Genomic DNA, 17,012 nt, shown 5'->3' with positions numbered 1-17,012 from the left:
CTTTATGTTTCCTTGATCGTGTGGAAAGGTTATAGGCCACGATGATAACCCTTACTGTTGCGTAAACTTTATTAAGACGGAAATCATATGCTTTCTATGAATATAATAAAATATCTTTTAGCCTTAAAATTGGTTGCGTTAATGATTTTAAATAAAGCAGTTAATACAACTTTTCTCGCTTGATAATTTTGTATTGAACAAGTTTAATTGTGCAAATAAAATAAATGATTGTATTTCTGTCTACGCAGTTTTGTGTTATTGCTTATAGGTCTTTTGCAGGAGTAGAATATTTCTAAAATGAAATTATGTTTAAATTTGATTGATATGTTTTAATAAATTTTATTTACGCGACTCAAAATGTGTTGTAGATGTTTTATATTTGCTCCAATAAAGTTTCAATTGTTACACCTCCTTTTGCGACATTATAAGTAGTTAGATCGTAGAACGTTAAGAAGAATCTGAAAACGAGACATAATTAAATAGTACTCCAATTTGAAAATGTTGTTAAACATTTGAATATCAATATAAAAATTACCCCGTTCAAGTTATTACAAAACATGAAAATAATTTAATTAATTTTTTTTTATACTAATCCGTGCTAACGGTGTTATTTTTTAATTAAATTCATTCGAATTTATACCTTATTAAAAGATCGTAATTAAAAAAATAATATATTTATAAAAAATATTAATAAATATCTAGTTATGTAATTATTTGCTCGCAGATTTTCGGTAAATTCTCCAAGTACCGAACATGAAAATAATAAAATTATTGATGAGTATAAAAGTTCCATACGAGTCCTGTTTAAATAAGATTTATTATGAATAAATAATAAGAGACTTAATTGGCTGCATGGAAGTAGACTTATCCCGAAGCTATTATACTCGTTTAAAATTTTCGGACCGCAGCAACTATTTTTAAGTAGTAAAGTGTTTATTTTTCAATAAATGTAAACCTTAGAATATCCCTTACTTTAATAATTTTGTGTTTTGAATTTCGAAATGTTTCTATTTTTAAGGAAATGAAAGATAGATTGCGTTGCATCATAAGTAGTGCGTGTGTTTCTTTGTTAACATAAATGTAGGTTATAATAGAGAATGGCTTACCTGTTAGGAGGAACACCGAGTTCTTTTTCCATAAATGCAGTTAAAAGTTTTACGATTCGTTTATTGTCTTCTGGTCCTAAATTCCCAATTGATTCCAGAGTTGCTATGACACCAGGAAGAGTTGAATTGCCATTTATTGTCAATTGACAGTCACCTTCTATAACGCAAAGAAACTTCTGTGAAATAAGTAAATACAATTGAGTAAGCTGAAATTATATATTATGCTAAAGATTATATATATATATTTATAATAGTGTTTACATTATGATTATGATCAGTTGAATGATTATATTGTTCGATAGTTTTTTTATAGAGCATGGTAATGAATTAAATGATAATATTTTATATTTTCCTGAATATAAATAAGCAAATACAAGTAATATCAGACTGTCGCTTGAAAATATGTGACGTATTCTTTGGTTTTCTAACTTTAGCCCTAAACTCTTGTGTGAGACTAGGTGAGCTTCACTCAATGCATCTAGCTGCTTTAAAGTAGGTTTATGCATATGATTATAAATTTCATTCGACGAGGTTTTTATTTACCACGAAATGAAGTTTTTTAAACAGAAATTGAACACGTATATAACTCACGTTATAATTCGGTTAAGATTCATGAATTCTAATCAAGGGGCCATCTTGGTTCCTATTTTATAAAATTGGTTTATACAATGTTTCATAATAAAATTAATTTAAATTGTATAGGACAGAAAATATTGAATAAATAATAATTATTAAAGACATTTTGGAGACTTACGTCAGGGGATTTTCTGACTCCTTCAGCAAGAACTGGTAGTATTTTAACTAAAAAATCCTTTGGGATATTTGATTTGAGAATATTAGTCATAATTTTTAAGCACGGCATGTTTATTTTTAAAAATATTTACCATTTATATTAAATAAATTTTATACACGACCGATGAGATCCATTCAAAACATTTATGTAATGTTTGTTCCCTTACACAGTTACAGTAATAGTATATAATACTTGTCACATTATCGTTGTGGATATGATAAGCAAATGAGTTATATCAATGTTTATTTTATTATCCGACTTCAAAAAGAAGGAGGTTATCAATTCGTCTAAATTTAAAGATAATATATTTTTTCGTATAACACGCGATACCGATGGCCGGTTGTGAACCAATTGAAAGATCATTTTAAGAAAAATCTACCATTAAAAGTGAATGAAGCGTGAAAAACTTGTTGTTAGCAGATGCAAGGCACTGTTTTAAACTACATCTAGACGTTCAAACCCCAGATTGGACCGGTAAAAAGCTATGATTTTTTAAGAAGAAAACAAAGAAGATAACAGATATCTATGATATATTAAACTACTTGTATATCTACTATCTGGCGTATTTGAAATATGTAGGTACATATTATATTTACATAAGTACATAAGTATTATCAAAATTACTTTACCATTTATAGAAAACAATCTGTGTAGCTCATCTGACCTGGTTTCATACAAAGATCCCGCTGCGGACGCCACAGGTTTATTTTTTATTATAGCATTGTTTAGAGCGGTCTTATGTCGTTAAGTAAGTCCGGCCTTTGTCAGGATGTTAATAGTTACGTGACCGGTGATCTATAAAAAGAAAAAAATGCTGTAGTTACGTTAAGATTCGAATATTATTTTAAAAATCGAATAAATGTAGGTTACGTTATAAATTTTTTTATAAGTTATAAATCAATGTTCTATCTTTGAATATTGTATTTTTTTTACAAAACTTAAAATAAAAACTGAGTGTTTTGGTCGGTTCAGTAATAATATATTAGGTATTGAAAATCTATACTTATAGTAAAATTAAAATAGGCCGATCTCAGTACATTATAGATATATTTTTAATTCTGTATAAAAACAAAGGAAGGTCTTTACTAAAGCCACAGAAGCCACAACAACAGTTTTTAGAAATTTTGTCTGTCTGTATGTTTTTACACGCATCAAGCAAAACGAATGCATGGAATTGAATGCAGTTTTCACCGATGTATTGCTAAAGGTCTAACTTAAAAAAGGCTCTATTTTACTGCAGGAAAATATCTCGCGTTATTTAATGAACTTAATGCTAAATTATCAGATTTTGAGGAAACTATCGCTGCACTTACATGAACAGATAAGTAAAACCTTCTGTATAGTTGTTACTCAAAAAAAATCATAGATGGCGTTGTTTATCATTTTAAAAGTTTATCTCTACCGATTATTATATATTAGGCTACGTTTCATCGAAAGCAAAAGTAAAAACTACCAGAACCTTTGAAAGGTTGGATAAAAATAAACATTGTTCACCCACCCGTTCCAAGTTCATTTTATTCGTATTTAATTTTCAACTGTCTCTGCGAAAATAAAAATATAGATACTTGATTCTGTATTCCACGCATACGACGTCACGGGCAAAAAAAAGCTAGTGTTAAATAAAACTGACATCGGTAGTATTTTCAAATATTATATCAAATGGATTGTGTTATTAATTTTTTAAAGGTGATGATTATCAATAAGATTATTAATGATGATTTTGAGTATCTTTATTATTTGCCAATTTTTTTTGTTAATAAGACTTATCCGTGGATTGTTTTAAGTTACTACTTATGTTTCTTTCAGATTTTCAAATATAATAATTAACAATAATTGTTGAAGACAAATACTTAATGTACAATCCCAAGTTGAACTTTGAAGTACACCAAAGAACCAAAAACACGTTTCACATTGTAATATATTTAGGACCATCTGAGTGGGTATACCTGTTCACCAGAATTTTTTTTCGTAAAATCAATACTTTGTATTGCTATGCTCCGATTTGAAAGATGATTGAGTTATCCAATCCAGAATTTGGCCACCATCGGCTTTTTTATTTGTTCACCTGCCCACCTAAAATGAAGTTTTAGTTTCCTTAGAGCTATATAATTAATCTCTGGCTACGTTAACATAATTGATAAATTTTAATAAAATGCATCTATACTTATATAGTATATGTCTTATGTTAATATCAAAGTATTAAAATAACGTACAACTAGGCTGTTAGTTGGAAATGTCATAAAGTCGGAAAACGCCTCCTTTACTCTTAAGAAGATTGTTTGGAGATTATACAACCTCACTGTGGGTTGGAGCATTTCATCTGGTACATGCGGGTTTCTTAAGTCGCCAAGCACGAAATGAATTATTAACACACATGACAAGCCAGTGGCGCTTGCCTAGATTTAGATGCGTGACTTTTGGTTAAGGTGTTCAATTCACTGAACCAGTTTGGCCTTTGCCCATTCCCTAAATATAAATCTATCATATTTATCAAATTTTGATACAGTTTTTTCAAACAATTTTATGTATATCTATATAACCGATGATTTTATAGAAACAGTGTAGACATTGTAGGTATAAACATGATATTATGTAAAGATTGTACATTTGAGAGTTAAACACAAACCGTAGAAAGCGCCCATTTCATAAAAAAGTCGACACATTTAGTTGATATTTAATTTTAAGCAAAACACAGCTTATTATTGCGTGACATTAAAAACGCATTGAGATTGTGTAATAAATTTTATATTCTTAATTTTGCCGTAGTTTTAATTGCATTTGATTTTTTTAAAACGTTATTTTAGTTAATTTTCTGGGATTATTTCTGGATATCGATTCGTGATTGAATAAATTTATTGAATAATAAGAAAGTGTTTGTGCTTTAGAAGTATATAATAAACGCAACACATGTAATTCTAGTATTATTTAACATATAAGATACATGTAATTATAAAATTGAATTACAGTCAATCAAAAAAAAAAAACATATACGAATTAGTTAGTCAAGATATTCATTTCATGATGCTCAAAAAATGTTGTTAAAAAGTAATTTAGTTCCATTTGGGTCACTCATAAAACTCATTTCCATAACAATCTGTATATGGATATGTACCAACCTTACATATTTGTGTCGTTAAAAAGTCTTGGTGAACATTAAAGAATATTGTGTAACATGCAAATGACTTTGTATAATATACCAATAATTTATTTATTTATTCAATATTAAGCACACTAACAATACACATGTTAAAACAATTCAATACAATTAAAGTCTACAAAAAAAAAAAGCAATGCATATCAATTACAAGTGTAATTGGTATCATTTATAATACTAATATTAATTACATAATACACTATGGGATTTTACTCGTTAATAAAAAATACAAAATTAACAAGTTTTATAAACACCAATTTTAAATAATATAAAGTAAAAATTAAAATATTATTATTATTGATATTGTTGTGTTCCGGTTTAAAGGGTGAGTGAGCCAGTGTAATTACAGGCACAAGGGACATAAAATCTTAGTTCCCAAGGTTGGTGGCGCATTGGCTATAAGCGATGGTTGACATTTCTTACAATGCCAATGTCTAAGGGCGTTTGGTGACCACTTACCAACAAGGTGGCCCATATGATCGTCCTTCCTATTCTATAAAAAAAAAATATTAATTTTAAAGTGACACATTTTGGTTTAGTAATTGGTTATGGCTAGTTTTAATGAATTATAAGAGCGAGGGAATGCAGAATGCACTATTATATGTTTCGCACAGCTGGCCAGGATATCTTGGGAATGGGTGTAAAGACGGAAATCGGTCAGGACGAAATTATAGATGCTATTAACAGCCTATGAATGTCCCACTGATGGGAGCTTAGTCCATCACGCTGCTACGATGCGGGTTGGTAGATACAAATGTGGTAGTAGTGTATTTCAGTAAAATTAGAAACCTGCATGACCCTACGGTGTTTTAAATAATTCGAAAATTAATTGCTTTTTACCTGGGTTTGAGTCACCTGAGCCATCTCTGCTCATCATAGTACCTATGTACAAGATTGATCTTATACACAATAATCTGCCCTATTTATTGATTATTATAACAATTTTAAATGAATTATATGCTAATGTAGAAAAAATATATAAATTTATATTCTTTTACTAGATATAAGATGCAACTGTAATATTATGATCGTTAAATCAAAAGTTGTACTGCTGCTGTAGGTCAAATGTCAAAATTAGCTATCCAATATAATTACCATACTTACCGTGACTCCAGGAATTATATAAAGTTTACCATTGGAAAGCCATTAATGGGTATAGCGAATAGATTATGCATAAGTTTCATCAACGTAGTTATTTTTATTCGTTATCGATAATTGTCATGTTCAAATGAGTTCTATTATGCAATATAAATACCGGATTGGGCGTAATTGATTACTATCTACCTAGCTATCGTATTTTGTTATTATTTTTCGTGTTCTTTTTTTAAATGTTATAAGAAGAACCTGTCCTTTTTTTACATTATTTCTTATCTGTCCACCGTCGTTTTGGTACACTGAAAAAAACTGAAGACGAAAGTCTTCAACCAATGCGTCTTACCTGCCATGACATACGGTGCCGAAACGTGGACACTAACTGCGGGACTAGTCCACAAATTCAAAGTCGCTCAGCGTGCTATGGAGCGAGCTATGCTCGGAGTATCTTTGAAGGATAAGATCAGAAATGAGATTATCCGGAAAAGAACCGGAGTCACCGACATAGCTTGCAAAATTAGCAGGCTGAAGTGGCAGTGGGCTGGTCACGTATGTCGTAGGACCGATGGCCGTTGGAGCAGACGAGTCCTAGCGTGGAGACCGCGAATCGGCAAGCGCAGCGTAGGGCGCCCTCCAGCCAGGTGGACCGACGACCTTAAGAAGGTGGCAGGCACCAACTGGATGCGGAAGGCGGAGGACAGGGAGCTTTGGCGCACCTTGGGAGAGGCCTATGTTCAGCAGTGGACAACGATTGGCTGTTGATTGATTGATTGATTGAAAAAAACTATAGTAAAAAAGGTGCCATATAAGTTTTGGGCATATACGGGTACGCATGTAAGTATTGGGTATATAACAAACTGTTAATTTTTGATAGACCTCTCCAATTTTATTAAGTTGATATTTACATTCCGTATAGTTATACTATGTATTGTAAAAGATCAGTATTTTTTCTTAACTATCTTTTATTTGTTAATAATTAAGAAAACGATAATCAATTGATTTTACTACGCGTTTAAGAGAAACGTTAGTAACAAAATAGAAATAGTTAAAACATGTATCTAAATGGTAATTTAAAATTTTCTCAACAACGTGTTTTATCAATAAATTACATTTCCAAATGTTTAAAATAGTTGGAAATGTAATTTAATAACTATACAATGAACGATATGATTGATTAAACGCTAAACACAAACGAAGCCCTCTTTGCTTATATATAATTTTATCTATTTTTATCTTTTCGTGATAAAATTAAAGAAGTCACTAGAGTATTTTGATAAAATTTATGTAATAAGTGTGACTCGCATCCCTTTTTTTTGAGAATTTGCAGATTTGTTTCCCAATTGATTATAAGAGTATGATTGTACTTACTCTTAACACAAGCTTCACACAGTGATCATTTTATTATTAAGTACATTAAAGATACATAATAGTACACAATTTACGTATAGTTATTTTTGGTGAACAATCATCTTTCTTTTATTTTGTTTCTTCGAGATTATATAATCAAAATATTTTAATATTTTTGCGTGCATGGAGTTGTGACATAATGAACGCAAATAACTCAAATTACAAGATGACTTAAGTTCCTCGGCTTTTTAATGGTAATAAATATTATTTTTATTGAATAACAATGTAAACGTTGACATAATATTGTTTTGAATGACGAGAAAAAAAGTAAGCATGCGATCATAGCAACAATAGAAATGTCAACGACCTCGACCTGTCAACTAGCATTTAAAAAGTACGGTTTGCAAAAAAATGTCTTGCATACATAACATATATATTTTATTTCATTTTATACTGTCGGCTTATATTGTGACATACTGACAAAGGGATATGTTTGAATGTGTTGTAAATTTTTACCGCTGTAAAAAGTAGCATAAAGATGGTGATTATAATTATTAATTATTGCTGTGAGAATAATGTAGAAAGTAGCGGAATTGAAGAGCTAGATTCAAATTTCACGTGAATAGAAACCTATATGACATGTATTCTAAGTTGTATTATAAAAATGTAGTTACCATTTCACAATTAACATATTTGTTTTGCATGTCCTACCTGGCCGGTTTTTATTGACAGCTATCATAATTTACCGAAAACTCGTTCCTTATTTAGATCGCATGTAATATATGATACTACGTACGTAATTAAATTTCCACTTCATTTTAAAAAAAATAATCACTCACTGTGAATAAACGTAATAAACTAAAAAAAGTTATGAAAATCGTTTATTATTAGCTACAGATATGCAGTGATAATTTAATAGAACTCATTTTACATTTCAGCTATGAAATGTTGAAAATTCACTTACGGTTTTACGTTATTTTGATACTTGTATGCTTTAAATATTATAATTATTATATTCAACGTCGCTTAACTAATTAGTCATCATCAATCAATATTAATCCTTGAATAATATAAGTTGCTTAATAAAAGTTATATTACATGCCTTTAAATTTAAAGATAACCTTAATAATTAATGTATGTAATTGTATAGTAGATAGCCATTGTTTAATTTAATAAGCTGAGATCTTCCTTATTTTGGATATTCATATTTTAAAGTTCTATTAGCATATGAACGGAATTGTTATTATAAAATTATATCTGTACTATATTCATGGCCAATACAGTACTTGTGTTTAAATTTTAATTATTATATTAAACTCAAACGATAAAATTTAAATTTACAAAATAATTTATCTTGATATTCATTAGAGTCATAAAATTGTCTTTGTGTATTTTAATTTTGTTCCTTATTGTATGTGATATAATATCAAACGATAATATATGCGGCATAGCTCAGAATTCATATTATTATATACATATACACGATCAAGATTAATACGTTTCCACAATGCTTAAGGAAATACCATAACAGTTGACACGAGTACTTATCTATCTTTTTTTTTGGAGAACATTTATTTTAACTCGAGACTAGAATAGTCTGCTGTACTGAACTTTATCGTTCAGCCAATCGCTTTGACAATTAGTATACATTTGATTAAAATGTCATATCGGATAATAGTAACAAATAAATTTGAATAGATATTGGGTTTGCCTATAATTATATAAAGTATACTTTATTAGTATAGCTGTAACTAATCTGCTAGAAACTTTTTTTTATACTATACGTTATCACGCTATTTCTATATCCTTTAAATATTGTAATTATTAAATTCAATGTTGCATAACACTTTCCCGAGCCATTAATGCGGAGTCAAATATAAACCATGTAGAACATTAAAAATATTTAATTTATTTTCTATGTAAGATTAAAAGCAAGGTAAATTTCTTCTTCTTCAGCACACCAGAAGATGTCCTATTTATTTGAATTGTATGTACAATAATTATTCAGATGGCAATGATATTGTTTATTTATTTTTAAGTTAAAATAAATCATTTATTTATATTTGCGTCCTTCTATAATCTACATATGAGCTTGAATTCTTAAAACATAAACGAAAAATACTTGCCAAAGACTAATGTAAATCGTTACCAGTTATCAATGTGACCACGTGACCGTAAAAGTTAACGTTACTCAAAGCTAGGTAGAGAATAAAAGATCATAAGCGAACACTATTTAAGTAAAAATTCATAGATGAGTTTTGTTATGAATGACACTTAAATAAATGAAAGAGGCAATTGTAACATCTTACTTATCGAAGGCAAAAATAAATAAAGACATCCCTTAGCTTCTTTAAAATCAACAATTATTGAGATTAAAATAATTATTGATTAACGAAGTTTACGTACCAGTGCATTCGGTTCTACTATCTTGGATGAAGGGTAAGTCCGTCTGTGTGGGTTCGTCACTCAACGGGTATTCTACAGCTAAACATCGTTAATTGGAGCTGCTTTGTTTGTGTGAGAGTTAGCCAATGTAATTATAGGTTCATATTACAGCCCTTGGTTGGTCGGTGCATTGGTGATGCAGTTAACTTCTTTGAATACGATTTGTGGTTTGTTCGGAATTTTGTCTTCACATATAAAAAAAAAACACCTTTGAAGTCAAAATATAAGTTTCCAGGGTTTTATAATAACAAATATCATTTATAACAAATTATAACGTTGCAAATGTATGTATTTAAATCAAATATTGTTATTTTCATCACTTGCTAAGAAAATTTTAACAATTAAATAATATAGAATTTTCAAATTTGTTGGATTCATAAAAAAGTAGGCGTAAAGCTAAATTAATATTACTGCAAATCTTCTCCTTATTAGGAGGGAAGGTCTCAGCCCAGCAGCGGGACTCAATACGTTACTTTCAAACTTAAAATATGGTAAGTCATTAGTTGAATAAACATACATAACAATACTAAGTGTAGTAACGACTGCAAATGATCCTCATTGAAACAGTGGCATCGTTGCGTAATCAACTTTCTTTGCAAATGTTATAGTTCGAGGCCCGGATCAGGCTTTTAGATGCTCTCGCATTCGTGAAGTGTTATTGATTATTGAGTATAATTTTTATATGTATTTAGTAGTAGTGATAGTTATAATTTAAAATTTCGAAAAAAATTGAATTTATTCACTCGGAACATGATAGGAACGATTCAAGCAGACGAATCGTTCATGATTAAATTGAACGTAAATTACTCCCAGTTCAGTCAAGGTATAGATTCAATCGGAATAACCACCAAGAAAATCAGTAATTACTCTTTTTCTCAAATATACTTTTACAGGAAGTGAGTATCAACTTTAGGTAGTCGAAAGCTGCGATTAAGAAATCGAAAGCTGCCCTTTAATGAGTTATAAGTATATTAAATCGTTATTTTTAAGTAATTCGGAATATATTTATGATACAACGATAACATGCAATAACTATTAAAATTGATAATAAAAATACTTTAATTTCTATCAATTTTGTGCAAATCTAATTAGTGCGTTTTCGAATTATATGGTCTCGTAATCGTATTATATTATATTATATTTCATAATTAATCACATAAATACTTCAGAAATAAAATCTCATGTAAGAGATTATAATTAATTCGTTGTATTTAAATTATGATTGTTGATAAATAACGATTTAAACGTGCAAATTTGATTATTAATAAATAAAATATTAAATTTTTTAAATAATGAAACGAAATGTTTTACAAAAATATTTTACGCTTACGTTATTGATAGATCAAATATGTGGTAATTAATGTATACTCCCGCCTTTTATATAATGCGACCCGAATGTGTTTTGTATGTATTTCATAAGCTTCGATTAAGCCTCTACTCGGAATGGTTACAAGATTTGTGCCAATGATTGTGAGTGTTTGCATGTTTGTAAACAAAACATCATTACACATACGACCATTCCATCACGTGCATTTATTTACGTAAGCGGATCGTTTTAGTATGTAAACTAGATTTCAAGATACAATTCACGATGCTGATGTTGAAGCATAATATATTTCTGCTCTCACCGCTTACGAATTTTTTACTTTGGAAAGAAAATTTCATATATACTATTGGTATAATATAATATTACCAAACATAATTATACCAATTATATTTTCAATATAATTGATATATCGAAATTAAAATATATTGGTATTATGGTATTATAGTATAATATATTGATATAAAAATATGGAGCAGATGTACTCACAGATTTATTTCTTTCCGGATTCAGTAATTTTAAATTCAACTGACGAAGACAAATGATCGTGTAATATATGAACGCTGTTAAGTGTTTGTTAGTGAGTAATTCATGTCGCAGTTTTTATAATCATTCTACTAAAACTAAACAGAGATGTTTGTATATATATCATGCTTATCATTAAATGTTGCGAAAATGACATTTCTGTCGCTGGCAGCATTTCAATAATTTTATTGAAAACCGCCGCTTACCGCCAACTGAAAAAAGAGTTGCAACTGGTAATTTGTCGGGCCAAGGAACGAGCGAGGGAAGAGATGTTGGCTGACCTGAATAGGGATCCATGGGGGCGCCCGTACCGAGGTGTGAGGTGTGTGTGAGGAAAAGTTAGCACCCACGGCGCTCCCGTGACAGAAACGATGCCGCCGGAGCCTCTCCTGCGCCTGGTTGGGGAGCTTTTCCCCCTTCCGGGTGAGTATGTCCCTCCGCGAATGGCTCCTCGCTCCGTGATCGAAGAAGAAATTGTGGCTCCACCACAAATCACGGAGCGAGAGATGGAGATGGCCTTTGATCGTCTGAGGGTTAGAACCACTGCGCCGGGTCCGGATGGGATGCCAGGACGTGTTCTGCGAGACGCTCTGGAACACCTAGGTGGAAGGCTTCGGGAACTATTTGACAAGTGTCTTTCCAGCGGGCAATTTCCAAAGCCATGGAAAGAGGGCAAGCTGGTCCTGTTGCCGAAGGTGGGGCGTCCTCTAGAATCTCCTTCGGCATACAGGCCAATTGTACTGCTGAATGAGACGGGCAAATTCTTCGAGAAAATTCTCGCTGCCCGTCTTGTTCAGCATCTCGAGGAAGTGGGACCGGGTCTCTCAGAGGCTCAATACGGGTTCAGGGCGGGTCAATCAATCACCGACGCCATGAAAGACCGGGACCATGGAGGTGGTGGCCCGAGGGGACGTGGTCCTGGCAGTATTGCTGGACGTGGCGAACGTCTTTAACAGTCTTCCTTTCGAGACAATAAGAGAGGCGCTTCAATATCATGGGGTGCCTTCCTATCTTAGGAGGCTTCTGGGGGCATACCTCCAGGATCGGATGGTCCTCTGGAAGGGGAGCGATGGTTGAATTGTTCGACGTCAGGTAGGCTGTGGCGTTCCACAGGGGTCCATTCTCGGCCCAAACCTGTGGAACGTCGGCTTTGACTGGCTCCTGCGGGCACCTGTCCTTCCCGGGATGGGGCTGTTGTCCTGGCCGAAGTTGGAACGTCGCTCACAATGGACCGGATAGAAATGTTGGGCTTGAGTGTCATCTCTAAAATGGAGGCCCTCTTATTCCACGGTCCACGTCGGGGTCCCCCTCGTGGAGCGTGTATCACAGTCCAAGGGACAGTGATAAAGGTGAAGGCCCAGATGAGGTATCTGGGTCTGATCCTGGACGGAAGATGGAACTTCTTAGAAGACCGCAGAGAATTATAGCGGTGAGAGCGGTACGAGATTACCGTGCGGTGTCGTGGACGGTGGCGACACTTCTTGCGAGTGATCCGCCCTGGGAACTCCAGGCCGAGGTACTCGTGGAAGTGCATCGGTTTCGGGTGGAAGCCAGGGCGAATGGTGACCGTCTAGGATCAGCGGAGGTGGGGCGAATCAGGTCTGTAGCCCAACAAGCTCTCATTCGCAGATGGGAGGAGGATCTGGGATCCCCATAAGCAAGCCTAGCGACAGTGGAGGCGATCCACCCCCACTTGAATCGCTGGGTAACTAGAAGGAGCGGCACACTTACGTTTAGACTGACGCAGGTGCTTACCGGACACGGCTGTTTCGGTAAGTACCTGCACGGGATAGCGAGGCGGGAGATATCACCCTCCTGCCATGAGTGTGGTGCGCCACTGGACACGGACGGACATCATGTTTCGTCGGTGAAACGTTGCTAGTAAAATTGTATAAAACACCTATTTTTAAGTTCTAATTTATCATATATTGGTTAAGTTTTTAAAGAGATACGTATTATTCATTGGATAATATTAAAGATGTAAATAGTGGCCTTACAGGTATTTATTGATCATTAATATGAATGACCTTATTTAAAAATAATGTAATATATATTCTAGGGGACTAGATAAAGTGCAGCCGACAGTATTGTCGAAGCGATTTCAAACTGTTCTTTCATTTAAATTATTTAATACCTCATTGATCACATAAATGAAAAACGTGTAATTTCTTTACATTCTGGCCTTTTCTACAAATGTAATTGGCGATCACAATATTATTTTGAATCTAGTACCGCTGATTTAGAGTTTCGATTACATCTGTATGTATATTGTAATATGAAAAATATTTTTCTGACATCAGACAATTGGACATGCATCATCTCGATCTTAAGCAAAACACGGAAATTATATGCAATGTAATTACGGAAAATTGTGGAGGCATTGTTAGACAGCAAAACAGTGACACAAACGGTAACAATAGAATTATCATGCCGACACCTCTATGATGATATATCTCAAAATTATAACATTTACTAAGAATTTTTAGGGCAATCGAATCGTCGTTTTGTATGTTTTATGTATCATCATCATCATTGGCTTTAGGCATACGTCTTTACGAGCGATTTAAGCAAAACCTGTGAATTAACTGATACACTGACTTTAATGGCCATTATCCAATGCGAGGTTTATGTATGATCATTTTGTACTGTTAAAGTATACTCGGTGAATTATTTCAATTTATATAAAGTCAAACTTTTAAAGAAATTGAAAGTTTGGGTTTTTTTATTTTGTATATTTAGTATGGAATGGAATAACTATAATATGCCGAATGATATATAGATTGCCCATGACACTTTGAGAAACATTAAAAAATACATTGCTAAACCGCCTGCACAAAGCCCTAATACTACACACACTCATAATACGATAGTTTAATGGTATTATATTGGTAATTACATTTGTCGGAAGAAAATATACCAAACTGGATTAGACAAGCATGGTGTATGTAGAAATCTTATTTCTAAAAGAAGATGAGACATTAGCTTAGCTTTGGAATATTTTATTTATAGGCGTTACGTTTTTTACAAATACTTTGATCACTATGCTAAACGTACAAAAATTATATTATTAAATCTGCTACTATTCAAAAAGTGAAACAGTTGTGTTTCGGTACGATACACAAAATATAGATGTGTATATATTGCTTGTGGAAAGTTAATTATGTATCATTAGACAGTTAGGAAATAGGATACCTTAATACTGTGTCTTAAGTGCGATAACGACCTTGACATTGACTACCATTATTCTGTCTTCGTATAAACGGTCGGACCGCGAGTCATACCTACGTGCCAAATTAAAGGGTAGTCAATTGTTTAACTAAGAAAAACAACGTATCACATTTTTCAGTAGGGAAAAAATAAAGCACTTGGAAGAAAAAAATAGTATATTTGTGCTAAAGTATAAAGTATATTTACCAAAAATAAAAATTTGAATTAATTTTATAATTGTAATTTTACTAATATAATATAATAGTACTTCCTCATTTAATTCAAAACAAATTTCATTTTTTAAAATAAAAAAAAAGTACTTAGTCACAGTACCTGTGACAATACTTTATATTTATAACATTAACCTGTCAGAGCGTAGTTGTAGTTTAAGGTGCTACGTGCTTAAGTTTTCGATATTAATTCAAATTTTGGCCACGCACCAAAATAACCTTGCTGAACTGTACGTGAAATTTGGTCAGAAATTGTTTTGTACAGACGCCAGAAGCTACGGGAGCCCGTAAAAAGCCAAACAAGGTCATGACCAATCTGCACAATGCGCTGTGCATTTGCTCTTATGTATGCCTTCTAACAGGACTTGGAGTCTTTGTTGTAGGTTGCTTTCAGTCAGTCAATGTTTGAAGCCCTACTAACGCAGCACGAGCACATGCACATGCGCGAGTGAGACAAGAGTCGCGTACCCTTACTGATGAGATCATAGTTGAGGAATGTAGTATTCGATCCCCAACAAGATCTCATCAGCACTAGCAGCGGCGCTAGCTGTTGGGTCATTCCCAATGAAGTAACCCTGTTTCCAAGGGACTGACGCAAAGTAATCGTGCATACCGTTCCAATCTGCCAACTTATAGTGCCAAACGCGACGTTTGCATACCGCTGGTGGCGGCAGATTGGTTTGTGGTACTTTGGTAGATATTAAGCTGTGATACAAAGAAAGAAGAGGAGCCTGAACTGAAAAGTGTGGGTTCTGTACAGGCACACGTAGACTCGACTCTGACCACCACCACCATGACACGTATCACCAACATAGATAAGAAGGGACAGCAGCGCAGACGGTGACAACAAACATCCATCCTGACAAACAAGCATACTCCTGCTTTCGCTTTGAAGGACTCTTCAAGCATGTAGCCGGGATAATGAAGGTAAGTGGTATCGACAAGAGGGAGTACTTCTGTCTCCGTAAGAAACAATTGCTAGCCGTGCTGTCTCAAGATGGTGGTTGACAGCATTGAGGTTAGCGTGGAGCCCATGGATAGTACCGAACTCGACCTCAAACAGCGCAGTGGAGGTGGGCGCCGGAACCCCTTCCAATCACCAACCAGCTTGATGGTTCACACACACGGAGATTAGGCATGGTAGGTCAGCCTCGTGAGCTGGTTGGGCACGCTTAGTTTATACTATATACCACGGGAGGCCAGCGAAACAGCTGTTTCTTCGGGTCTCCCTCTCCGACAGGTCAATATACTTACCGCCCCTCCCCCAGTGACTGCCTCGTTGGTCTAGTTGCTTGATGTAAGGCCGCAGACACGGAGGTCCTGGGTTCAATTCCCAGGTCGGGCCAATAAAAAAGTTATTGGCTTTTTCTGTCAGAAAATTCTCAGTAGCAGCTGGAGCCTGGAAGTTGGAAGTGTGTACACTTCCGTGCCTCGGAAAGCACGAAAAACCGTTGGCCTGCGCCTGACCTCCTTCCGGTCGTGTCGGATTGCCGTCTCATCGGATTATGAGAGTTAGGGAATAGAAAGTGCACCTGTGTTTGCACACACACTTGTGCACTATAATATTTCCTGTGTAGTTGGCTAATCACTCTTGAGATTGACCGCCGTGGCCGAAATCGATCTGGAAGACATTATTATTATTATTATTATTATTATTATTATTATTATTATTATTATTTCCCCCAGAATTGGTTCTACAGCCGCCTCCACTGGATCAACACACATCATGGCAATGCTCGCTCGGGCTCTGGCTGTACGTTGGCTGATCTCCAAACACAGCTGCAAGCAG

General features: G+C 33.8%; 3 protein-coding genes across 6 annotated transcripts in view; 1 reads left to right on the top strand and 2 right to left on the bottom strand.

The window, feature by feature from the left end:
• LOC126780711 (protein Jumonji) overlaps positions 1–16,034 on the bottom strand; it is a 200,730-nt gene extending 184,696 nt beyond the window's left edge. For all 4 annotated transcript variants that reach the window (XM_050505356.1, XM_050505358.1, XM_050505360.1 and 1 more), the window contains exon 1: positions 16,022–16,034. The gene's annotated coding sequence lies outside the window, so the exon portion shown is untranslated. The remainder of the gene's footprint in view (positions 1–16,021) is intronic.
• Positions 324–2,066, bottom strand: LOC126780760 (MIF-like protein mif-2). The gene is made up of 3 exons (XM_050505433.1): positions 1,861–2,066; positions 1,107–1,282; positions 324–458 (listed from the first exon to the last, which is right to left on the bottom strand). The coding sequence occupies exons 1-3, from the start codon at positions 1,966–1,968 to the stop codon at positions 374–376; spliced, it is 369 nt and encodes a 122-aa protein (XP_050361390.1). The 5' UTR covers positions 1,969–2,066; the 3' UTR covers positions 324–373.
• LOC126780645 (uncharacterized) lies at positions 12,158–13,443 on the top strand. Its single transcript, XM_050505266.1, has 3 exons — positions 12,158–12,523; positions 12,584–12,731; positions 13,061–13,443. Exons 1-3 carry the CDS (start codon positions 12,158–12,160, stop codon positions 13,441–13,443), a joined length of 897 nt encoding a protein of 298 aa, XP_050361223.1.
• Positions 16,035–17,012: the final 978 nt, after the last annotated feature.

Source organism: Nymphalis io, chromosome Z (assembly GCF_905147045.1).
Source record: "Nymphalis io chromosome Z, ilAglIoxx1.1, whole genome shotgun sequence".
Classification (NCBI taxonomy): Eukaryota; Metazoa; Arthropoda; class Insecta; order Lepidoptera; family Nymphalidae; genus Nymphalis; species Nymphalis io.
Note: the sequence above shows the minus strand (reverse complement) of the source record. Positions and strands in the feature narration are given on the sequence as shown.